The 26,751-nt window shown below is 38.1% G+C and overlaps 1 protein-coding gene across 14 annotated transcripts in view; it reads right to left on the bottom strand.

Annotated features, from left to right (window-relative positions):
• Nucleotides 1-26,751, bottom strand: part of DTNA (dystrobrevin alpha) — a 301,963-nt gene that overhangs the window by 84,600 nt on the left and 190,612 nt on the right. For 10 of the 14 annotated variants that reach the window (XM_040984880.1, XM_040984874.1, XM_040984877.1 and 7 more), the window contains 2 exons: nucleotides 20,039-20,106; nucleotides 14,643-14,723 (listed from right to left, as the gene is read on the bottom strand). In XM_040984880.1, the coding sequence (XP_040840814.1) occupies nucleotides 14,643-14,723; nucleotides 20,039-20,105 (148 nt within the window). In that variant the 5' untranslated portion in view covers nucleotide 20,106. Of the gene's footprint in view, nucleotides 1-14,642; nucleotides 14,724-20,038; nucleotides 20,107-26,751 lie in introns of those variants that run through there. The other 4 variants (XM_040984870.1, XM_040984872.1, XM_040984871.1 and 1 more) reach the window with 1 other exon arrangement.

The following is a 26,751-nucleotide window of genomic DNA, read 5'->3' as shown; positions in this document are numbered from 1 at the left end:
GAAGCACATATCCCACAATGGAGTACTTGTGTCTGATGCCCCACTCTGGCTCCTTACTGCAGCTTCCTGCTAATACAGCTTGAAGGAGGCAGCAGTGATGGGTCCCTGATCAGGTTCTTGTTACTCACATGGGACACCAGCATTAAGCTCCTGGCTTTGGCCCCAATTAGTCTTGGCCACTGTGGGTATTTAGGGAGTGAATTAGCAGATGGGAATATTGTTTTTCAAATGCATTGAAAAATTTTACAGAGAATAATTTCGAAGTTTAAGAGAAGAGAGGAATGGAGATAGACAGGATGCAAGAGAAAATATCTGGAGCTTACTGTATTCCAAGTAAGAAATGGTGCTATTTCTTTTCCTTTTTTTTGCATAGGATCATGGTTGTATGCAGAGAAAGCCTACAAACATGCATATTATACCAGTTATTTTCCAGTGGAGGCACAGTGAAAAGAATACAATACAGACTTTGCAAAAATAAACATTGAGATTTCACTGTGTCTTGGCTAATAAATGAAAGACTGTCTGCATTCATATTTTTAGGAAGAAGGTGGCCAGTGCCATCCAGAGGGAGCTGTAAGTTGAAAGGCAGAATACATTTGCAAGGGCTGCCTCCAGGGCTTGGCACATAACCGGTGATCAACAAATGATCTATTAGTGTTGAAGTAATTAAGCATCCTCTGATCTAAAGCTATCTTAGGCTATTATTATTATTATTGATTCCTAAGATCTATGGACAGCGCTACATTTCAGACCAGTCTCTCAAATTGAATCCACTAACCAACACATAATTGGTATCGTATATTGCAGGGGTGAAATAAAGGAGGCATACATTACATTGCAGCCATAAAACAGACACTTTCTCAGATTAGGGGCTATAAATCCTGAGTTTTTTTGTTTTTTTTTTTTTTTTAACCACAAAGTCTCATTAGAAACTTGGTGATTTCTCGGTAATTGGTAACTTTCTGGGAGGTGTAATCAGTGCAGAAGGGCCCAGCATCCTGTTCGGGCATGGGCTCCAACCGACTTCTGCTGGCTACCTGAATGACCTCGGGCGGTCACTTAACCTTCTAGGTGTCAGTTTCATGATATTCAAAACAGGAAAATTAATAGCCCATTACGGGATTATTTCAGGAGTCAAATTAAATAATCCATGAGAAGCGCTTTACACTCGATGTGGTGATTAAGTGTTTATTATTACTTATTATTATTATTCCTATTGGAGAAACTTCAGTATCATAAGCCTTTTGCTTTTTGAAATAGAAACTGAGAAGTGTGAAGTTGAAAATCATTACAAAGCTGTATAATAAGTGTATTTAAAAATCTGATGGTTGTATAAATATTGTTTACTATAGCATATGAAATCATTTTAAGAAAAATGAATGTTTATTCAGCTTGTGCAATAATGACTACTTACCACGAGATGGCACTATTCATACTTTACTAAATAACTTACAAACTTAATTGTCCACACAGCACACTTTTAGGTAAGAAGTGGGGGTTTCCTCACCTATATATCCACATACACTATCTTTTCATATACTAGGTAAAGGTACAGTTTTGTAATGAAATCTGCTAATTGATATTATCCATATAAAGAATAAACATGCTCAAAGCAATGTTTCATTTTTCAGTGCAACAAAATTAGTGTTGATGTCAATGATTAATTATTAACATCTAAGAGCTTATCTTTACAAATTAATAGAGACATATATAAAGCTTCAGTAGGTCTCCATGAATCCAAGAAATCTCAGGGAGAAAGACTAGCTCAGGGTGCAGGTGAGGGAAGTTGCAGGTAGATTCTCATGGTGATTCTTAAGATATGTTTGTTGGCTGACAGAAAAGTGAATGAGGAAATTCCTTCTCTAACTTATCTGGTGAAGTTAGGATGGCCTTAGAACAACAATGACGACGATGACAACGATGACAAAATGAACATCCTTAGAGCAAAAAGCTGAAGACACAAGTAAGTACTACTTTCTTCCCAGAAAAAACGATTCCAAAAGGAAGTTTTCTTCAGTATTTCAAGCACCAAGCAGATCACAAATTTTAGAAAGGCCGTTAAGGAGTGTCACACATGAGCCAGGCTCCACACGGTGGGCTGTGATGCGCTGGGGGGAACTGAACCTGTGTGTCTGGAACAACTCCAGCTCCTTCTCCAACACACGAGCCTAAGCCATGCACTTGACCTTCACACCTAACCATCCATTTCAGACGCTTAAGCCTTCCTTAGTGGATAATTTCTTTTTCCTCCCTCACTGTTTCCAGTTCTAGATAGTGAACAAGATTGACGCGTCCCTGTCTAGCAGAACTTACAGGTGATAGGAGGAGGTATTAGATAATTTCAGAGACAATGCAATAACAGTCTATTTTCTCATTTTCTTTTTTAATATTTAATTGATAAACACTTATTAATGTTTAATTGATAAACAAGTCAAGGTGTACAACATGAGATTTGATATTCATGGCACTTTAGCACATGCACACCTATATTTATTTTACACAGAAAAGCATTGGCTTAGAGGTAGTGTTGGCTTGCATTCAGGTGCTAAAACGTTTACAAGAATGATTTCATATTCATCTTTTTATCTTAAACACATTCTGAGGAACAACAAAAATTAACAAACAATAAAATGGTAAAGCACTAGATAAATCTGAGATATTATTCTTATTTTTGAGAGAAAGCAGCCACTAAAATTTATCATTATATGCAGGCAGAATTACAATCTACTCCTCAAATTCTTGCAGTTCTTTACTTTGCCAATTTCAAATATATTAGACCCTTAATGTAGGCTTTCTTTTATATCTCAAGGTTTGTTTTTCTTGTGATAGATGCAGTGATGTCATAAATCCACAAGAGATTGTGTCATAGTCATTAGCATCTTAATAAGATAATTTCCGGTAGGGACCTATTTTTGAAATTCAGAGAGAATCAGTAAATAAGAAAAAAACAATATTTTAATACATCAACACTTAACATGCTTCTATTGAACATAAGGATAATAATATATGGTTAAAGACTGCCAAATGTGTACAGGTGCAGAATTGGAAAAAGGAGCAAGACATAAGATTCCTTCATAGTTTCAAAAGAAATGAAACATCATTAGTAATTTTTAAGGTTATACAATGAGTTATGGCTGCTTTTATTGGCTATTTTTTTAAAGCATTTGAAATTTCCCTGGCAAGAGACCCATTCAGAAGATCAGTACAAGACACGATGTTGTGGAAACAGCTTCAGTGCACATTTAGAAACAGAAAGAAGTGCTACAGGTGCCCAAGAACAGGGCTGGAAGTGTGAGCTGAGAGGCTGGGGAAGGTCTGCAGGAGGAGCTAAGGTTCCAGGTGATTTCCAAAACCCAGCCGGATGTGCGTGAGGAGGGGTCTAGCACCTGAAGGCCTAGGGCATGGACCAAGACAGTATGTTCAGATTTTGTGTGGACCTTGACTGGGCCACTGGAAAGGAAAGCTCACAATTGAGTAACTTATTGGCCATTATGTAACACTTCAATGTATTTTTGATGGTGCACTTCCTTCTTCACCAATTTCTTTATTTTAAAAAATATGGAACACTTACACCTTACCAAGTTTAACCTTACTTTCATTTTCATACTAGCATGTGAGCCAGTTCAGACACAAAATGAGAGTCTGGCTGTGAAAAGCAGGCATACTTGCTGTAGCAGTGAGTAGGGTTAAGCAGTTCTGCAGGTGATTCTGATAGACAATGAAGTTTGAGAACCACTGCTACGTGGCACAACTGAAAAGAATGGCAGATGCTCTTTGCATTCAGAGCAATGTATTTTGCAGAAATCACAAAAATCCTGGGAACACTGTGGTCACAAAGAACAGGTGCAAATTAGCCAGTTGCTGGGATTTTCTAAAAATGATTCACTTCTTGGACCTGGCAACTAGTGGCTACAATCCCTCACCTTGTATGTGCCAGGATCCCATATGGGTGCTGGTTTTAGTTCTGATGATCCTGCTTTCCATCCAGGTCTCTACTTGTGGCCTGGGAAAGCAGTCGAGGACAGCCCAAGGCGTTGGAACCCTGCAGATGAGGCTCCGGGCTCCTGGCTTTGGATTGGCTCAGCTCTTGGCCACTGAGGTGGCTTGGGGAGTGAATCAATGGATGGAAGTTCTTCCTGTCTGTTTTTCCTCTCTGTATATCTGACTTTCCAATAAAACTAAAATAAATCTTAAAAAATGATTTACTTCTCTATGTACCCTTTTACAGGCCTCTTCTTACTAGTGTTTAAAATTCAATTACAGAGGAAGAATTGAGTTAAATGGTGCTTTGGAGGGTCAACACCTGTATTTTGATTAGATTACTTTCATGAGATTGGTTATCACTCAATATTGAGCAAACATTGCTTTCATAAAGAAAATTATTAGGAAAAGCACAATTTCATTACATTTGTTTTCCAATATTTACTGTGAATTATATCTTTATAAAATGTGAATCCAATCCTTGCAGGGTATTGTACACTCCTTACTCCCAAAGTGTACTTTTATTAAGCACTGTTCTCTCGGCTAAAGGTCTTTAGAAAGAAGCATTATATCTTAGAAAGATAATATTTCAGGTTCACTTCAATTTCCTGGTAAAGATGATGTAATAAAGCTTCATGAAAAGGTCTACAGAACATTTTGGTGTAAAATCAACGTGAATATCATGAAAATCATCAAAGGCCCTGGCAACGCATCCGATGTCTGCGAGAAAAGGTATTCAGTATCCTTCTAATTGTGTTTGTAGAACATCATTATTCAATATGAGGTATAATAATTGTTGGGTCATTAGCTGTCATACCACAAATTAAATTTTACTAAATTCAATTGAGCAAGCACTTATCAAGCTTATTATTTTTGAAGTATTGTTCCAAGGATTGTAAAAACAGTAAGACAAGGGAAATGAAGAGTCAGAACACTAGCTGCTTTCTCTTTGCATGGTTAGCAGTATTCAGAGTATATTTAATAACTACGGAAGCATGAGTATCTAGTGTCTTTTCTGTGAGTAGTCATTTTATACATGGCTTTAGACTTCACTGAATAATTAAAAACATTGTTTAAAACGTACTCACTTGAGAGAAGAGAAGGATGTATAGACAGAAACCAGGAGCCCGACACCACAACCAAGTCTCGCATGTGAGCGATGGGCACTAGCACTCGGGGAATCTTTTGGTGCTCTCCCAGGTACATTAGCAGGTAGTTAGATCAGAATTAGAGCAGCTTGAACTCAAATTGGTGTCCATATGGGATGCTAGCATGGGAGTGCCACAACCTGCTAAGTCACAGCAGCAGCTCCTTGCATTAATTTCCTTTTGATATGTAAAAAATAACCACAAATTTGAGAGCTTAAAACAATACTCTTTTATTAACTATAGTGCAACATGCCCTGTGGGTAAGAAGTATAACATGGCATGCCTGAGCTCTCTGCTTAACTTATCACAGGGATCGATTTTAAGGTGTTGTTTTGGCTGGGTTCTCATTTAGTGCTTCTAGGGGGAAATTCAGTTCAAAAAAAGACTACACTTTTTTTTTTATTAATAGACTTTAGTTTATTTTAATTAAGTTTCTGTTTCCTTGCTGGCTGTTGACAAGATATCTGTCAACTTTTAGACATTGATAGTGTGGCCCCTGCATGTACACATCAGCCATAGCAAGTCACATATCTGTAGCCCTTCAGATCTCTCATTTTGCTTCTGCTGCCAGCAAGAAAAAAGCTGTTAAAGGTCCCAAACAGATTGGTAGGGCTACCAAAATGATCTTCCTATTTTAAAGCCAACTGTGCAGTTTTACATAATTTATGTACAAGAACAAATTCCCTCAAATTCACAGTCCTACACATTACATTTAGGGTTACAATGCATAGACCATAATCCAGGTAAAGTTCTTTTGGACTATATAGGTATAATCAGCAAATAAAGGTAGGAATGAATAAAAGGATATGAAAAAATACACCTTGTGAGACTCCATGATTGATTATTTAGATTGGGAGAAGTGACTAGAAAGTATTTTCACAGGAGATTAGCCTAAAAAAAAAAAATGGACACTGGCTGTCCCATTTGCTGATGTCTCACATCACAGTGCCTGAGTTTGACACCCAGGTCTACTTCTGACTCTAGCTTCCTGCTAATGCAGACTGACAGGTGATGGCGATGGCTCAGATAACCTGATTCCATGCTGTTCATGCAGGGCACCTAGAGTGCAATCTCAATGCCTGGCTTTGGCCTCAGTTGGGAGCTGTTGTGGTCAGCAAGGGAGTGAGCAGAGGTTGGTGGCTCCCTCTGTCTCTGATAGAAGTAAGAACAAAATTTTTTTTCTCTTTTTAAAATTTATTTTATTATTATTATTATTATTATTTTTATTATATGACACAGTTTTATATGTACTGGGATTCCCACCACCCCTCCCAAAACCCTCCCCCCATGGTAGATTCCTCTACTGTGTTGCGTGACTCAGTTCAAGTTCAGTTGAGATTCCTTCATTGCTAGCATGTACCAAGCATTGTGATCCTCATATTATTGCCCAGATATGTTCAACAGCTTTTTGGTGAGACCTTCTCTGGTCTGAAGGTAGAGCCAACAGAGTAAACCTAATCAATCAAAAGCCCCAACATTGACATTTCCCCATATAAGGTACATAACCGTTATGGGAGGGGTGAGCAGAGAAATCTTCAGCATCTTGGTGAGGTGTTCTTGTTCTGTGTCCTATCTAGCAAAGTATGTTTGAGTCTATACTGACCAAACTTTCCTTGTTGTTCTCTGTCTATTCAAATGTGCGTGTGTTTGTGTGTGTGTGTGTGTGTGTTTGGAGGGGGGCTCTGGAGCAACCCTGACAGTCATTGCAAAGAGGGTAGAGACCCAACGTTGGAACTAAGTAAGCACAAGAGAAAGTTTCTTTCCTTAGTCCTGAAGGTAGTTCTTTTGATTCTGAGGACTACTCTGGGTTCCTGGCTGTTGTTCCGACGTCCTTGGATCCCCCGAGGAAGATTTCGGGCTTCTTTCATCCCGTGTAGTAGATCCAGTTCGGGAGGGATGCCCTCTGAGTTCACAGGCTCTGAAGGTGTTCCAGTTCCCTGTGGTCCCTTTGGTAGTTGGGATGCAGTCCTTGGTGCCCGTATTGATAGTCCTTGGTGGGGTTTATGAAGTCTGCAGGTGTGGGATACAGGCCTCTTCCTGTCCTCATGCTCCACTCTGGGGTCAATCCTTGCTCTGTGCATATGTCGTCCTGTTGGTAGGTTGTCAGGATTGCTCTTAGTTCCCCCTGTATGTCTTTGTAGTTTAAATGTTGTCTAATGTTGTTTTGAGTCTATTACCAATAAGTTACCTTTCATTTTCCTGGTAAGAAGAACAAAATTTTAAATAAGCCTTCCAGATTTATGAGTTGGGCCACTTGGCAGTCTCTGTACCATGCATTGAGAAGGCAAACTATTTTAAAATGATCCTTTGAACAAACTTTGCACTGTTTTCTTATCAACTTCTCATTTTCTCTAATTTTAACAGGTGTGAGTGGAATATATTGCAAATGAAAATTTTAGTAATTCCCAAGAAGCATAGCAATATAAATATACATTTGTTGTATAAGAGAAATATGCAAATGGATAGAATCTGAATGTTCCAGTTTCCTCCATTGAATAATGCTTAGCATGCACTACAAACTCCATCCTATTTGTTGAATGAAAAATACAAGAACAATTGCTAAGCAACTATGCACCAACAAACTGAAGACCTAAAAGAAATGGATAGCTTCTTGGACAAATGTCATTTACCAAAACTGAACCATGAGGTAGAAAATCTAAATAGATTTGTAACTAGGATGGAGCTTGAGCCAGTAATTAAATCCCTCCCAACAAAGAAAAGCCCAGGACCAGACAACTTCATAGCTAATTTCCACCAAACATTCCAGGAAGAAGTGACCCCTATTCACAACAGTCTGTTCAAAATAATAGAAAGGAAGGTTGTTCTTCTAAATTCTTCCTAAGAACCACAGTACCTTAATGCAAAGCCAGATAGACACACAGCAGAGAAAGGGAACTGCATACTAATATCTCTGGTGAATATAGATACAACAGTTCTCAACAAAACATTGGTCAACAGAACACAACAAGATATCAGATAGAACCTTCACCTGGACCAGATGAGATTTATCCCAGGCATGTAAGGATGGTTTAACATACACTTATCAATACACATAATACACCACATCCATAAATGAAGAATAGAAATAGTATAATCATCTCAATAGATGCAGAGAAAGCATCTCATAAAATCCAACACTGCTTTATGCTAAAAATGGTAAGCAAGACAGGCATAGATGGAACATTCTACAATACAAAGCAATTTGTGAAAAAATCCAATACCAGCATCATACTTAATAGGGAAAGATTGGAAGATTTTCTACTAAGATCTGAACTACACAATGATGTCTGCCATCAACACTGCTCTTTAACAGAGTACTGGAAGTCCTCACTAGGGCTATTAGGCAAGAGAGAGAAATGAAAGAATTCAAATTGGAACAAAGGAAGTCAAATAATCTTTGTTTGCAGATCACACGATTCTATACATAGGAGAACCAAAATTTAAATAAAGAGATTATCTTACAACTCATAAGAGAATTTGGCAGGGTAACGAGCTACAAAATCAATAATCATAGATTGATGGCCTTAGTGCAAACAACTCAATGGCTGAGAAATAATTAGCAAGAGAAATCCCTTTAAAAATAGTAGAGAAGAACCTTTAGTACCTTGCAATAAACCCAATCAAGGAGGTGGAAGACCTCTATGAGGAAAACTATATAACCTTGAAAAAAGAAGAAACAGAAGACATTAAAATAGGGAGAAATTTACCATGTTTCTGGATTGGCAGGATCAATATAATCAAATGTCCATATTACCAAAAGTAATATACAGATCCAATGTGATCCCAACAACATATTTCTCAGAGCTGAAAAAGATGATACAAAATTCATCTGGACATATAAGAGACTATGAATAGCCAAAGCTATCTTAGAGAATAAAAATAAAGCTAGAGGAATCACAATTTCATCTTAAGATATATTGCAGGGCAGTGGTAATTGAAAAAGTCTGGTCCTGGTACAGAGAAGCAGCTCAACAGGACAGAATAGAAACCCCAGAAGGGAGCCCACACATGAACAACCAAATAATCTTTGACAAGAGAACTGAAAATAACCCAGGGAAAAGGTTGGTCTCATCAACAAAAGATGTTTGTTGATAATTGGTTAGCCACATATAGAAGAAGCAAGACCCACAACTATCACTTTATACCAAAATCAGCTCAAATGGATCAAGGACCTAAATCTGAATGCAGAAACCATTGCACTAGTGGAAGAAAACATAGGAAGCACTTAACAAGTACAGACACTTGCAAAGACTTCCTAGAAAAGTCACCAGAAGCACAGGCAGTCAAAGCCAAAATAACAAATGCAATTACATCAAACTAATAGCAGCAAAAGAAACTGTACAGAAAAGGAACTCTCAGCAAAGTGAGGAGGTAATCAACAGAATGGGAGAAAATCTTTGCACACTACACAACAGATAGGAGACTAATATCCAGGATTTACAAAGACCTTCAGAAACACAACAACAAAACAAATAGTTAAGAAATGGGCAAAGAAAATAAGCAGACATTTTTAAAGACGAATTCAAATGGCAAACAGACATGTGAAAAAAATGCTCAGGCTCTTTGAAATAAGATAAAAACCACATTGATTTCCATTTAACTCCAGTGAGACCGGTCTACAAAGAGAAGTCATCTAGCGACACCTGTTGGTGAGGAGCAGGGAGAAAGGTAGCCTACCACCCTGCTGGTTGGACTGTAGACTAGTGCAGCCACTCAGTATGCAGAGCGCTCAGACAACTGAAAACTGATCTACCATATGACCCAGCAATCCTACTCCGACTGACGTGAAACCTACATCTGTGAAAACAACCCTCATATCTATATTCATAGCAGCACAATGCTCAATAATAACGACATGGTAACAACCAAGATGCCTGTAGAAACAGAAATGAATACAGAAACTGTGACACATTGATTCTATGGACTGCTATTCAGCTATTGAAAGAATGAAATTCTACCATTTGCACGAAAGTAGTCCCAAATGGAGACCATTATGCTCAGTGAAATAAGCCACTTTGAAAAGGACAGATGTCATATGTTCTCTCTCATATAAGGCAACCTCCCTGCAAGATCAAAATAAAGATATATGAATAAACAAATACACACATATACTCTCATAAGTGAAAAGTGTATGGAGAGAATACTGGAAAACAAAGAAACATTTCAGCGTTCATCTCTTAAATAAAAGAAGCACCCCCCAATGAAACTGGTAAATATATCTTGACAACAAAATTGCCTGTACCTACAATGTCATGACACATGTAAACAGCAGGATGCTGTGGTTGTGACTGCAGCTGAAATAACCATATTGCAAAAAAAGGGGAAGATAGGAGGGAGGAGAAGGAAGAGGGAGGGAAGATAGGAATGGAGAGGGGGAAGCCCTTTATTTACAAAACTGTAGAGTGGAAAACAAACAAAAACTAAAGCTAAAAAAGAGTGATTGCTAATAAGAAAGGCAACTGTTCTCAAAGCCTCTGTGAAGACAGAACCAAGGATTCATCAGGAATAAGTTTCCTGGACCATCACCTGTGCAGCTCATCTCCTATGTTCATCCTCCTGTCTTCTGTTTTCTCTCACCGAGTCCCAAAATCCTAGGAGCCAGGCAGTATGACAGCATCTTGAGGGTATCCTTCCTTGCTCTACTGACTGGCCATAGGCCAGTTGGATGGCTGCCCAGGAACAGGCCTTGGCAGGCCACAAGGGGAAGATCATGAGTCTTGTCTTGGCACCTGTTAGGTGGGATAATCGAAGCCTGAAAGGCATTCCTCTGTACAAATCTCTTTCCCATCTACCAGAATCATTTAAAGATGCTGTTGCTTTCAAAAGCCTGGAAGTAAAACTATTCAGTTGGCATAGCTTCCAGGTATAATGCAGAGGCAGAAGAAAGAAAAGGAAGCTATTGTCTGTTACATCCAGATCTACCTGGAAACAAGACTGTGTTTCTGGCTTAGCTCATGAGCTGCATATGGCAACAGTCTGTGCCAACAAAGCATTCAGCTTTCTCTAAAATGAAGAGAAATCAGATCTTAAAACTGAAGTGGAAGAAATCATTTGACTTAAATCCTTAGCACAATTGTCAGGGATGATCAAAGCTTTTCCTCACCCAAGGTTAACTGAGTAAGGGGTAGACAGTCTTGCCATAGACCCAGGGTGTTCAGAGAGAAGTTTCTTTTATTGTCCTTTCACATGAGTATCGTTAATGGGATTGTTTTTTTTTTTTTTACTGCCATTGTCGATGTCCCAAAAGCAATGTGTGAGAACAATATATTCTAGTGCAATATACATTTTTATTCAAGTAAATGTCTAGAATGATTCAAAATCAGGAATAACAACTTGTATCAAAAACATTTGCAACAATAAAAACCAAAGAAGACAGTGTTCCAAGGACTAGGCACCTGTCATTTATTTCCCTTAGTGAATGTCTTAAAACCTTGACTGAGGAGAGTCCTTCCGTCTTTTTAAGCACATTTCTTTTGTTTATTTCTATTTCTCTTGACCAAGCCTGTTACTCTAAACTTTATTTTTACATTCAAGGTTTCAGACATCATTATCTGGAAAACAGAAAAGTGCGTGTTCTTAGGCAACGTGGTAACTGGGGTCCTTTTAGGCCTTCCTCTGTATGGCTCCTAGCTTATTATGTCACATATCATAGGTCCTTCAGAAAGTCCATGGAAAAGTGGAGTCAAAACATGATTTCATTTTGGTGCTGAAAAGTTGAAATCCATGCAGAGTTTTTCTCTTAATACACATTTTCTTTCATGAATTATTTATAGACCTCCTGAAGTATGGATCTCAAAATCATTTGCACCAATACAAACTTATCTTTTCATTTAATTTTCTGTGAAAATTTGAGAGACTCTCCTATCTTCTCTTTGCTGTTCTATGGAACACTAATCCAGAGACCACAATGAAGAGGTTTTTGCAGATGAAATTATGGTCTTAAAATACAGGGATCTGAGTGGGCCTGATATAAGCACCTGACTCTTTTAAGAGCAAAAGAGTTTTCTCTGGCCACAAAAATGAAGAGAAACACACTGCAGCTGGCTTAGAAGGATAGGCAAACATCCATGTTCTAAGTGGTCAGGGCGGCCAAGTGGCAAGACTCTAAGAACCCACGGCCATAGAGGAATGATCTACCAACAAGTACAAACGAAGAGGACTTGAGTCCCCCACTGAGATCCACAGACCTGATCAACACTTTGACCTAATCCCAAGGTGATGCTGAGCTGACAATCCAATTATGCAGCATTTAGTTCTGGACTAGAAGTTACTTTGAGGTAATAAATATGTAATGTCTTACATGTTAAAGTTTGAATCATTTATAATGCCAACAGCAGAAAACCTACACAATCAAGAATCTACATACTTGGGGCCTGACATCGTAGCCTAATGGTGAAAGTCCTCACCTTGTCCATGCTGGGAGCCCATAAGGGTGCTGGATCATATACTGGCTGCCCCATTTCCCATCCAGCTCCTGCTTATGGCCTGGGAAAGCAACAGAGAATGGCCCAAAGCCTTTGGAACCTGTACCCATATGGGAGACCCAGAAGAGGCTCCTGGCTCCTAGCTTCGGATTGGTGCAACACCATTGCAGTTACTTGGGGAGTGAATCAGAGAACAAAAGATCTTCCTCTCTGTTTCTCCTTCTTTCTCCATATATCTGACTTTCCAGTAAAAAAATAAAAGCATTTCTTAGCATAGTGCCAAAAATCTCTTAGGAGCTCGTTATACGATTACTGAATTAAGGAGGAAGTGAATGGGCCCATTGAGGCATGAAGGTTTTATTTTCACCCAGAAATAAGTTACCACTGTCTCTTTTCCCCCACTGTTTTCCAAGAAAGTCAGGGTGATTGTGACAGAATCATGGAAGTAAGATAAGCATGAGAGCCAGAAAAGAACAGGAAGACAAAAGATGTGAGAAAGGGCCATTGCCAGAGAACTGGAGGAATCAGGTACGTGAGACCTGTGAGTAGATCCTCCCAGTCAGGGATGACAGTCTATGATCACTTTGTAACCTCGGTGTAACCCTTTCCTTGTCCCTTCCTTTCTTCCTATTTATTATTTTTTTCTCCTTCCTTACCATGTGTATGTAGTCTTTCTGGAAATTATGAGCTCAACTGATAGGAGAGCTAGGGTTCTTCCTTGCAGTTCTTTAATGGAGGCAGAATTCCCTTCCCTATCTCTCCTACATTTATCTTGATGGCCCCTGACATGATAAAATGCAGTAAGAAAGTGGGAGGATGTCATCAATTTTCATTGGTGATAATGGGTGATGGGATTGCGGAGGAAGGAGAGTTTTTTTTTTTTTTTTTTCTGAAGGGTCATTGTTCCTTTTTCACTAACAACAACATGGAAAGAGCTTTCATTAACTCATCAAACTTAGAATTAGAAATACTGCCACAAATTCTTTTCAATACCTGTAGTGCCTCTCTTGCTGCTCTTTTTGAATTGGCTTTGCTTCCTGTGAAGAGTCAAAATATTTTATTTTTTGTGTAAACAACCTACTTTTTCTCCTCTTTCTTCCTTTACTGCTACAAAATCCCCTTGCTAGACACTGGCTAGGGAGCAAGTTGTAGATGAGCAGCCATAGGAAGTCATTACCCATCCTCACACACAGTTACCTGTCAGTGCAAATGCATACAGCTGGTTAGCCTTCCAGAGCTCTAGGAAACATTTGGAGACTCTGAGAGGGGAGACATGTGGGGATAATTGGATCTCTAAGCTCATCAAAGAGTCCAGTTCCCTTGCCAGTTATTTGGGAACTATGTGTATGTGTTCACCATGGCTTGCATTAAAAAAATGAATCCAATACTAATTTAAAAATGTGCGAACAGTTATTAATTTTTAACAATAGTCAATTTTCAGGAAACAAAAACAGCGTGTTCATGCCAATGAAGCATTAAGCAATCTTGCAGGGGAAAATGGATGTACTACAATGAGAGTGCTGACTCACCTGGAATGTAGTCCTGTGCTTTATCATCAGGCATCCAGGTTGTTGCTTAGATCTTAAAACTTGGGCTACAGTTGAAGGTTGGACCTGTTTCTTTTCTCTTGTTTGATGTAGGAAAATATCAATATTCTTACATGAAGGGCTAATTTTGTAGTTTCAGAAAGAAGTTTAAATGTATTTTATGAACTTATAAACACTGAAACTTGTAAATGAAATGCAAATGTTGGAAGGACTTTTTGATATTTTATAGAGTTTAGAAACCATTTTTATGACATTGTGGTTTACTAAGTTTAAACGAAAGAAAAACATCCATCCAGATGTATATCATTCCAAGGTTAGGATTAACTTACATATTCAGAGGCTCATCCATTTCAATGTTTTGCTAGTTAAAGGTAATCCAAATTTCAGAAGCACTTAGGAATAATCTCCTTAACATTTGTGTACCAAAATACTCCTTTATTTTAGTGTAAACATAGTTTAATCAATCATTTTAATAAACCCAGTAACAAGTGTAAACTATAAGATTCATGAGAGTAATTAGTTCTTACAACCGGCATACTTACAATTGCATTTCTTCTGAACAAACCTAAGCTTGCATGCTGTTCTGTAGGTGGAGAGTCGGATACGATCCAAATCTTGAGCCCCTAGAGGAAAAAGAGTGCACATATGGTATGCTGTTTGTGTGGAGATGAGCTCAAAATGTTTGTAAATACAACAAATATAGATGCAGTTTCCCCACCTAACTTCATTTGATTTAGAATATAACTTTAAGACTTGAAAATATCTGCTCCATCTTACTCAGGTTTGAGCGAAAGAGAACACATTTGGCCAAAACTGGAGGCAAGGTTGTCAACCATGATCATGGCATCAAAACAAGTCATCTTTGTTGTGATTGCATCTTCTGGGACAGTCCATTCAAATGGTAACTGCAGCTAAATGATATCACATGATAATACCATCAACTGATCATGTTGAATGCACCGTTGTTGGTCATTGGAACATGGATATCTGGTCACCACTCGTAAATGTTAAAGAAATTCTTTGTGTCACTTCAAGCCAACTACTTTCAGAGCCTGGGGTTTCTTACCTGGAAGCTGAAGAGGACAATGCAAAAAGCACTGACTTCATAGGATGTTGTCATTAAGAACAAATCAGTGAATATACTAAAGCACAACATTCCTTGGTCCTCAGGAAGTGTTGAGTAAGAATTTTTATTATTAATGTTGTCTTTCCAGAAACCCATCCTAGAAAAGGCTCTTCTAGTTATGAGTGCTATATAAATATGATATGATCATTTGGGAAATGGACTCTCTAAGATGCCAGATAACCAGAGACAGAGAGACTATTAGAAACCTAAATGACAATTCTGTTTTTCTGCTGAGCTGGAATGCCATTTTATTGATGTTGAATCTGGCTCAACAATTAGGGGTGTATCACTATCTGTAACTAACACTTTTCAAGACAGTACTGGGAAATTAGAGCATTTGTACACATTCTTCAAGATTTAAACTCCACATGTTGTGTAAGTATAAAAGGACTGTGATGTAGTACACAATTAAGTTTCTTAATTCTAGGAAGACTAACCCTAGCACCTGTATCCATCTCTCTAATGAAAGTCATGGGAGAGTGGGGGCATTTCTACAATGGAGTTTCCCCAGGGATAGACAAAGAGGGAGACAGAGGTGATACCTAAGGATAGAAGTACGTTGACCATGGTCTCCCATGCTTTTACTGCAAGGAGCCAACTTCCCCTATAGTTAGTTCAGGAATAGAGAACAGTCCTAAAGGACCATAAATGTTTCCTATTTGGGTCGTTTTTCACACCTGGTGATATAAACCCTGGTGGTTAAAGGGGAGGTAGTGAGCAATAAACTGCAGCTTTTCAGATTCAGGATCACATCGCCTTTCACAGACATTGTGAGTAGTAACTACAGCCACCATAATGAGTTCCAAGATCAAAAACAGCTGAACTGAGATTTTGTGTTTTGTTTATCTACCTGGATTACAATATTTTTTCCCTATGGCTTGAGAAATAATTCCATTTACAGGCAATGTTGTACCTCATTTATTATGCCCCTGGACGTGATTACAAAACTGCCAATACATTTACCGGATTGTACAGTGACTCAGCCTATAGTTTTTGATATGTGCAGAACCTAAGAAGCTGTCAACATCTTGCTGAAATTCAGGATAATTTGTATTTTCCTAATCTACTAGTCTTATTAAAAAGGAAATTAATTGACTTCATTCCTTGCTGAAATACAAAATTTAAAAAAAATACAGAAATAGCCAGGAGAGCAATCCCTGTCCTTAGCATGTTGAAATGCGAAGAATTATCACTAGAGTTTTCACATGACCTGAAAAAATCATTTTTGTCATGAAATTCATATCAGGTTCATACCCTAGAGTCTAAGGAATCCATATTTCCTCTTTTTTAAATAAAACATGAATATAGGATTTTTGCATCAGTTTTTTTTGCAGTATCTTTTTCATTATTTTTCAAAATCACAGATAATGGGCATATTTTTGAAAATCATATCTGAAATTTGGGGATTTTAGAGTTTTTCAAAATAATACCCTGAGGTCTTGAGGAAAACAGTTAAGAGTAGAGATAAATATCATTTCCACCACTTCTGTGTTAATTTGAAACTTTTTACACTCAAAGCAAGTTCGTTTATGGCAACTTGGTGCAATTGTGCCATCACCTTCAGTCTCTTGCATTCTTCTCATAGCTTGAAGAAAATACCAAAGATGAAAAAAATGACTCAGTTAAGAAATTCTGGTGTTCACACTGTTAATTATATGCAAGTCCTATTTTTTCTGTTTCTAAAGACCATCTTTTTAATTCTCTCCTGTGTTACCCCATCTCGTTCTCTCTTTTCCTTTCTTAATTTTTGTACCTGTTTACTTCCCATTCATCCTTCCATTTTAAAATTCTTTGTTTGCTCTTTTGAGATACAAATCTACCTGTCTTTTGTCAGTTTTACAGTTCAGGAATTTTTTTTTTCCAAGGACCTAAAAACCAGCCCTTTGTAAGATAATCACTGAAGGAGACTGCCTCCTTGTCTCCCAGTCATGGTGAGATGATAGGAGCCCAACATTTGGATAGCAACAATGAATAAACATTAGGAAGGTCTAGGCTCATTGATGGAGCCCCAACCCTCTGAAGCCCTCCAGCACTTTCTCAGTAACTTCCCTCAGTATTTTGATAACAATTTTCTCTCTCCTGATGTCCTGCCGATGTTAGGATAATCCATACTTGTCTTTCAACCATTTAACATATTGTCTGTGAGATATTCTCTTTTATATGACAATTTACCTATCAAAATCAGTTTTCCTGCTGGAAACCAGCCCATTCCCTTCATCCAGCAGACTCCCACATACAGTAGATCCATCGTACTTAGTGTTAAACACCATGCTGAAATTGATGACTTGTTATTGTCAGACATGTTTGAGTGTTTTTACCCAACATCTCAGTCTTCAGTGAAGAAAGACACTTCATTGACTTGCTTAATTAGCTATTCTGATTGCTAATCAGGAGACCACAAAACTTTAATAAAGTTGGATGCCAACCTGTGAAGTTTCTATGAGAGGATAGTTGGAAAATGAATGTACAGTTTTCTTCATTCTTTCTTACTTCAAGAAAAGTGTGGTGTGATGGTGACCTTTCTTTGAGTTGGACTGTTTAAGTAGGCATTTGTAACACATATATTTGTGTCTGGCATTGCATCAGGTACAGAGGAGCTGATATTCCTAAACTCGGAATTTACAAAATTATAAGTAAGCACCTTATTAAAATGCTTAAATTCTGGCTGATGGTCCTCAGCATTCCAATGATACATGCAGATTTTACTTTTTTATAATGAACGTTTTTTCCTGTCTCTGATGGGAAACTGTCTCTCGATGTCCTCTTGTCTTTTTGATGTTTGCTGCTTCGGAGTCTTGCTTAGATGAGTAAGCAGTAAATGCGTTGTTTCTTCTCCAGATGTCTTGTTCCTTTTCTCCCTTTATCTTCTTACTATCCTCCATTTTTTTTACTTAATATGTTTATTTTTGAATTGGCAAATAATAATCTGTGCATTTTTTTCTGGTGTAATCCTTTGTTTTGATCTATGTATACACTGCAGGAAGACTTGATCAAATGAATCCACATATTTATCATTTCATCAACCTATTTTTTTATGGTTAGGATGCTAGATTCAATTCTTTCAGGCTTTTGATATATACAATTCATTACCACTAACTGTGGTCTCCATGCAGAATATTTTTTTTAAATATTATTTTTGATGATGTTTACATAATTGAGAAGGATGCATGCCCATGTGGACAACTGATTAGGGTGGGAAGGGTTGAGGAATAGGGGAAAGTGGATAAGATTGTTTCCAGTTTTTCTTTTTCTTCCTGTATCTTGGGGGAAGGAGAGAGAGAAAGGAAGAAGCCACACCCAGCATCCCAGCTGCATCAGTACTGGGTATGGGGGCATGCAGAGTGTTAAGTTACTAAAATTCGTTCCTCCAGTCTGATGGAGGTGTTGGCAAGCGGTACCCAGGTTACTTGCTCTAGTAGATCTGTATCTTCAAAAGGTCACAATTCCAGGTAATCATGCCAGCAGTAAAGACACAGTTGCAAACATGACCTAGCAAAGTGGAGGTCTTGGTTAAGACTCTCAGAAAAATGCTAGACATCTACGTGGAAAACACAAGGAGCATGGTAACTTCCTTCTTCTTCATTAGTTCTAACATCATTTTGGTGCCATTAGATTATTGGGAAATTCTAAAAGAAAGTATGAATCTTACTACCTGGGATTTTCCTATATCTGTGGCGACACTTATTCTTGCCAACCACTTCCAATCTTCAGTAGAAACCTAACTTTGTCTACTGCTTTCTCAGGGAAAAAGGCTTACATCTCACTCCTGCTCATCTTTTATACAAAACAGATAGATAAAAGGCCCAGAAGAGAATAGTACTTTCTTCTCTTCAGTATTTAATTTGAGAAGTTTATTACAACTCTTCCCTCACATCGAGTTCTTTTTCTTTACTAATGAGAAGTAAAAAGAGACACTTCCAACCAATTATATAGTAAACCTGCAATTAACACAAGCCAATTATCTTTATTTAATAACCTCTCCACTGGAATCAGTAAATATATTCTTCCTCTGTACATGCAGGCTAAATGTGAGGAGGCCACCTGGTCCCCTGGGAATAAGAAAACTCTTAGCAAGTGTCCCCAGCAATATGGAAATCAGTAGTGACAGAGAAAACACTAACTAGTGTCATTCCACTGCAGATCTGTGACTCCTAGATTGTAACCCATGTGGTGGCAGTCCTGACCTGCTCTCCTGATGTTCCCTTACAGTGCATTTTAGGAAATGTAACTGGGTTCACTCCTCTCAATGTTTCACTGCTGTGGTGAATTCTTATTACTGTTGGTGTTACCAACCTCGACTGGTCACTTCCTGTGGCGGTTTGGTTTCAGTAATTATGCACAAAGCCTCTTTCCCATATAAACAAAGGACATCATTTTGCAGGAAAGCAGATGATGTTCAGGTCCAGATTTTGTTTGGTGTCTACAATCTCCCGGACACTGATGGCATGAGGAGATGAATCGAATTTGAACGAGTATTTCACAATTCTTTCTCTGTGACTTTCTACTTTTTCCTGCCTGCCTTCCTTCTTTTTTTTTCTATTTAAGTTTTGTTTTTATTTAGTGTGACTTTATGAAGTTTAAAAATTTTATTTATGAGTTTTATTGTTATTTAAGTTTAGCAACAACCTAATATAATGAATCACTGAATAATTTAACTCTCAAGTAATATAAGGGAAAAATGTTCAAATACACTTGCCATGCAAGGAATTCAGTATTTTGAGGAAAATCACCAGTATAACAATGAGTAGTTGGTTCTCTTTCCAAGTATTCAACGGGAAACCACAGCGTGTTCCTTAAACTTTCCATACTTACTCATCTCTGCAAACAGCTGTCTTCTCTCTGCCATGGTATTTCCTTTTTTCCCACTATCTTCAATCATTCTGTGAGACAAAATGGTAATAATGCACATTATTCTCATGCTAATGAGGCAGATAACCATTCCTTTGCAAACACATTTCAGTGATTTTTGCCACAAACTTGAGAAAAATAATTTAAAATAGGGTATGTGAAAAATAGCATTGCTTCACTAAGTTGTTGCATAATCTTTTTTTCCATATATAATGTTTGGTTGTTAGAAGGCTTATGACATTTTTATCATCTAAGTTAAAAATGACAATAATAGCAAGTGACCTTGTGACCTATAGAAATGCAACTATTTACTGCCCATAAGATGATTCAATTCCTGTACAATTCTTCCTGCAGTTTTATAGAGCAGATATTGTGGATATGCAGCAGATGAGGAGGCTGAGGTCTCCTGGGTGTGATGAACAGGAGGTGTGTAGCACTGGACTTTAAGACTCGTGTTTCATTCTGTAGCCTGTAGTTCCTGGGCCACTCAAATGATCAGTTTAGACACTGGCAAGGCAAGGTGTTAAGGTTCATATTTCTCTCCTTAACCATGCTATTGTCTGTGTTACAACTATCTTAAAAATATTGTTAAATGCTAACAGTTAATACTTGAGAAAGTTCATGGAAATGTTGTTTAGTTATGTAGAGGATTTGGGGCTAAATACCAAGTGCTCGGTAGGTTGACAAACACAGTGTTTTATTGTATGTAGCTCAATTTTTAAAAATGAAAGCATCTTCCCATTTATACACACACAATGCAGATATGTAAACTACTATGACTTCCATCCCGAGTGTCGGGCATTGTTAAAAGGAGCGGTTGCATGCATAGTTCTGACGAGCACTGCTTGCTATTTGTTCATGCTCCTTATCTAACTGGATTACACTCTCTTTGTGCCAACTTGTAATCACCTTCCAAGTCTCACTATATGTGTGTCTTCCTCAATGATCATCTCCTACTTTGTGATTTTCTGGGATTGGTGCTTCTCTTTGAAGCCTTCATGGTATATAATGCTTGTCTCTCAATGCTGAGTATTCATTCAACACATATTTCTTGAGTGCCTTCTATCATCCACTAACTACACTAAGTTTGGAGTGTACCACACTTTCTGCCCTCAGAAAGTACCAAAGCAATGAAAGTAAATGCGGTCATTATAGGTGTAAAGTGGAAAGAAAAATGTGAACAAGAAAGAAACTGAGTTCTTGCGAACAAATTTCACACAACTAGCTCCAAAGGTAACCGGCTATGCACACAATGATTCATCCAAGGATACAAGAAAAGTTACAGTGCTGAAAAGAATATTGGTCATTGATTGAGGATCTGCACCAGTGGTCTCCAGAATTGAAGCTTTTTCCCATTGCCAGGAAGCAAAAGAAAGACATAGAATAATCTTAGCTACAATCATGAGAAAATAGCCCATGCATTCACAATGGATTAGGTAATGTACTCAGTGACTGGCCTCAACAATAGTTGAGGAGTGGAGTTATTCATGAAGCTTCCTCAGCTGGGTAGCAATTCACTGCTGAACATGGCTAAGGCATTCTCTTTTTATGACTTTGAATATGCAAGAACAGTTGATATATGGAGATCTGGAGAAAAAACTCCCCTTTCCTGATTTCCAGCAGCCCATCTCCTATACTCTAGAGGAAATGGGTGATAATAACCTGACATTCACAAAATATGGCTATAGCTTTCCATTTTTTTCCCAAGGGCTCCCCATTAGAGTGGAAGCAGTAAGAGAGGGAATAGAACTAGTGATGGGTTTCTGTATCTGTTTGTTGGAATGAGATAAAAAGAACCATTAAGCATAAATCACAAAGGAAGGCAGACTAGAGAGTCCTGGCTGAAAATGTCAGCAAGGTAAAGTCTGGAGTCTAAGTCCACACACCGTCTGTACTACTCATAGGCCATTGTGTGACAGCTCCTTTCTTAGTTGATTTTTAAACACATCTCTCTATTGGGGTTTTATAGATAGCAACCTCGCAAATTTCAAATTGGAAATGGAGCTTAGTAACAATCCAATCAATACATGGTATAGCCAGGTAGTATTTATTGAATAAATGAGTGAAAGGGAAAAATTAGGAAAGAGGGAAAGAGAAAGTCAAGAGCTTAATTTGCTTCCTATGAACTGGATTCTCAATTATATTTATATAATCTGAATCATAAAAAAGTAAAAATCAATTTGTATTAGTTTCAGGGCTTAATTGTACGATAAGAGTAACTGTCTCATATTAACTACAACCTACATTTTTATAGCTAAATCATGTTCATGATAAAGAAGTTGAAAAAGATGAAAAAAATACACTTCTATTTTTTAGTTTATTTATACATCATCATTTTAATTAACTCAGCAAAAAACCATCATAAACCACACAACAGGTATTTTAATTCTCACTTCTAAGTAAAATATGTACCTTACGAGGAAAAGAAGGAAAAATTCATGACTGTGCAATAATAGAGATCATAGAACATAGTTATAAATGTAAAAGGAAAAATATCCAGAGTTTCTTGGGGAGATGCACTTTAGATGAAATCAAGAATATTAACTGATTACCCATTGATCACAGTCACAATAGTTCATAGGTTACACTGGCTTGACAGAAGGATTCTCGCATAAAATAACCTTGTGAATGCAATACGCAGGACCAGCAGGGTAGGCTCCTTGGTTTCCACTTGAAGTCAAATCAGCAGGATTCTAATGCCTCACTACATTCTCCTTGCTTCAGGAAGCAAAAAGGGAGCTGGCTCTGTGGTGTAGCTGGTAAAACACTGGCTGTGGTTCTAAGAATCATGTGGATGCCAGTTCCAGCTGCAGTTGCTCTACTTTCAATCCAGCTCCCTGCTAATGTTCCTAGGAAAGCAGCAGAAATACTTGAACCCAAGTACTTGGACTCCTGCACCACATAGAGGACCAGAAGTCTTGACTTTTGACTTTGGACCAGTTCAACTCCTGTTGATGAGGTCCTTTGGGGAGTGGACCAGCAGAAAGGAGATCTCCCTCTGTCACTTTGCCTTTTAAATAAATAGACAAACGTTAAAAACACAGAGAGGAGAGAGAGGAGGGCGCAACCTTTGGGAGGAGAACTGTGTACATTTGCTGAGAGCAGCTTTGCTTCTGAAATAATGAAAACTGTCAAGGAGCACTGCTTTTCATGCTTCCAGTAGAATAGCAGTTGCCCAAAGTCATGCAGAGGAGGTGAAGGAGAAAAAAAATCCATCTACGGTGACACTAATATATGTTACAAGAAACGGGACTCGCTGGCGGGCCTGCTTCGGCAGGTTCCTGTGCTCTTTTATGTAAATGTGGTGCTTACAACTTTAGAATGTTTCAAGAACATTATATAAATGTAAAAGTATAAAAAGAGCTAACAGCGATAAATAAAAATGAGCCCTGTCAGAGGCTTCCTTTACCAGAGTTCAGTTTCACAAGTTATATGGGACATATTTTGTTTTCACGTGTCAGAATCAGTCCAATTCAATTAGTTAAAAATATTTATCAAGTAGCTGTAATTTTTCAGACACTCCACTAGTTTTTCGAGATGCAAAGATTAATAAGACATAATCCTTGTCCATAAGCTCACAGCCTTGAAGGGAACACACATTTTTCTGACAATTCTAATAGGTATACTATGTACCACAGCAAAAGTATCTCCTGTTAGATGTAGTAGTATTTCATTTATGAGAATACCTGAAACAGGCCTCAAATGAACATGGATTCATGAGCAGAGTTTTAAAGTATAAATGGAATTGTTCGATGGAAAAGCACAGAGGAAGAGTCGGATGGAATCAAGATAAAGTGCAGACTTTAAATAGGGGTTATGGCAATCAGTGTCACTGGAAATCAGTTGTTGTGGGAGAGAGGCAGAGCAGAGGAATCAGATCCTAAAAGTCTCATTCGTCATGCCCGGCCAATATTGAACTTTCCTATAGGAGAATGGATACCATCAGAAGTTTAAGCAGGGACTTGCTACTTAGAAATGAGTGAGAATGTGTGGGTAGCTGGGCAGGTAGGTGTGGCAACACGAGACTAAGTGAGGGATCCAGTTAGTTGTATACTTTGATGGTCTAGGGGCAGGACAATTATGTTTTTTTGCTTGATTAAAGAAGTGTTTAGGAGACACCTGCCATAGGACTTTGTGATTTTCAGGCCATCTGCAGAATGGGAGGAGAAGAGCTTCGTATTCTCATGTTTGAAAATATTCTTCTGCAATACGAGTATATGAGGTTGGGTCACCAAGGCACACCACTTCCAGTAGTCATTAAAAAGGATTGCACATCTGGACAGGGAGGGCACCAATGCTTTGCCTCTATATACAGGGAAGGATGAATTAATACAGCAAAACAGTTTGGGAATAAGTGAAAAATAAAAATTAAATCCAAGTGCAGGATATTAAATACTACAAGAAGAAATGTGAAGTGTATTTTGACACAGTAAGACTCAATGTGCATTAAAATATCACATTCTCAAGTTATTTCCTTTGTGGCACATCTTGTAACCAACATCTACACTATATATTTTCATTGTATTTGTGGATTAAAAAGTTTTAAAGGTAGATGATTAAACTAGTTGATTCATATCTGTAGAGCTTTCTGAGGGTTAAAATTTAGTGCTTTTTTTTTTTTGTAATCCTGGGGGAACATTATTACTCTCAAGCATAGCTATAGAACTCAAGATTCAGGCAGGTAATATGACTGCCCACAAACAAACAAACAAACAAACAAACACACACACAAACATTTTCTTGCAGTGCGGGATATTGAATGCATTTTTATCTTTTCCCTCAATTATTAAATTTCAACGTTGCTAAGGGTTCTTATCACTAGCCATCTCACTCCAAATCAACACAAAAGCTGATTTTTTTGAAACTGGTAATACAGGTTAAAAGGACTTGGTGACTAATGGGCCCAAAGGGGGATAGAGAAACATCACAGTTCTCTTTCAGCTTCTTTAAGAGATTACTTTGTGTGATACTTTTAAAATGGCATTTCCGACTTAAATAATCGTGGAGATGAAAATAATTCTTGGACCCAGACTTCTATAAATTCAGATATTACATAAATCCAGATACATATAAACTTACCAGCTCACACATTGATTTGCACTTTCACAATTCAAATGCACAAAAGTCTGACAATGTTTATAACCACGTTGGCTTTAATTTTGCTCCTCTTTAAGACCTGTGGGCTTCATGCTACACATGGTAAGATTCTTACTAGGTTTTACTTCCCTTCATGCTGTTGCATGTGGATGGCAGGAAAACACTGGGCTCAGCTATCACCAGGTCCTGCAATCCTTAGTTAATAACTACAATGAAGTCCATTTCGAGCTCCTTTCCTCCCTAATTGATTTATTAGTGGCATATAACTAACTGCCTATTTGTATTTCTGTTAATGAGAAAGGTCTCTAATATGACTTTTCTCAGATTTACATTCTAGTCCTGGTCTTTTGCAATATAATAAAAGAAGTATCTAGAGAGCTTTCCTTAGGCAAGGCATAATTGCATTCACTTTTATTTCTTAATATTTTATCCAGATGAGCTCCTGACAGTAGGAAAATGTTAGCACTAAAATGAATGATTACAGCGGGACTCTGATTTTGTCTTTTTCTTTGAACATCATCATCTACTCTTGGAACTTGCTTCTGTATCTCTTTTATTTCAAAGGGTTTTGAGCTCACTCCTTTAGTGTAATGACCATTAGGGGTGTTAAACTGGGAATCTGGTCTTTGCTCTGAAGTGCACAGCACAATGTCTCTCCATTGTGGTTGCCCATCAGACTCCTCCAGGGACCTTATCAAAGACTTGAACCCATTGAGTCTGGACTTGGAGCTAGGCACCTATACTTTTGCAAAACATCGCAAGTGCTTCTGGTGCATAATAGGGCTCAATGGAAACACGACGCTGTTTGAGGTCAAACATGAGCTTTTTTTTTTTTTACATGAGGTATAACTGCTTATCTTGTTTTGCAATATGTTTGTATAGCTAATAAAACATACTTTAAAATAGATCTTGAACCAAAGGTGAAGATAATTCTTTTGGTGAGGCAAGCATATGTAAACATATGCGTACTAATGCACTGACAAAGGTAGCTAATGAAGCAATCTGCAAGAAAATATAAAATGCCCCTACAAAGGGAGAAAACCACTTTTATTCTGGAAAGAAATACTCTTAGTTGTTCTTTCAACTCAGATTGGAACCTCTTGTTCTGAGATAAGAATGTGCAAGACTCTGTAGGACATTTAGAATTGTTAGATTTCATTTGATTTGATTCAGCTTGGTGAGAAGCTCGGACTCCTACTCAGAGCAGCTGCTACCACATCCCTCCTCCTTTGCTGGAGTCCAGCTCCAGCCGAGTTCGGAGCTCGGGAAGGATGCGTGGAGTTGGCAATAAAGAAAGACACAGACACTTGGTGCATTCTCACACAGCTCAAGAAAAAGCTGTCCTTTTTATTTACTCAGACACCTCACAAGCCTTTACACAAGCAACTAATTGTTCTATTTTTTACTTCAAGACTAAGGGGGCATGTACAGACATTTGGTCATTCCGTCTGCACTTCAGGGTTAAGCAGGTGCCCCTAAAGATAATTCTGCAAAATACTGTATTCATATTCTTCAAAGCAAGCCATTATTCATTCTTCAACAGTAGCCATGGAGCAACAGCCAGGACTCCAAGGCCAAGG

Source organism: Ochotona curzoniae, unplaced genomic scaffold (genome assembly GCF_017591425.1).
Source record: "Ochotona curzoniae isolate NIBS_2020 unplaced genomic scaffold, NIBS_Ocur_1.0 contig_43, whole genome shotgun sequence".
NCBI lineage: Eukaryota > Metazoa > Chordata > Mammalia > Lagomorpha > Ochotonidae > Ochotona > Ochotona curzoniae.
Note: the sequence above shows the minus strand (reverse complement) of the source record. Positions and strands in the feature narration are given on the sequence as shown.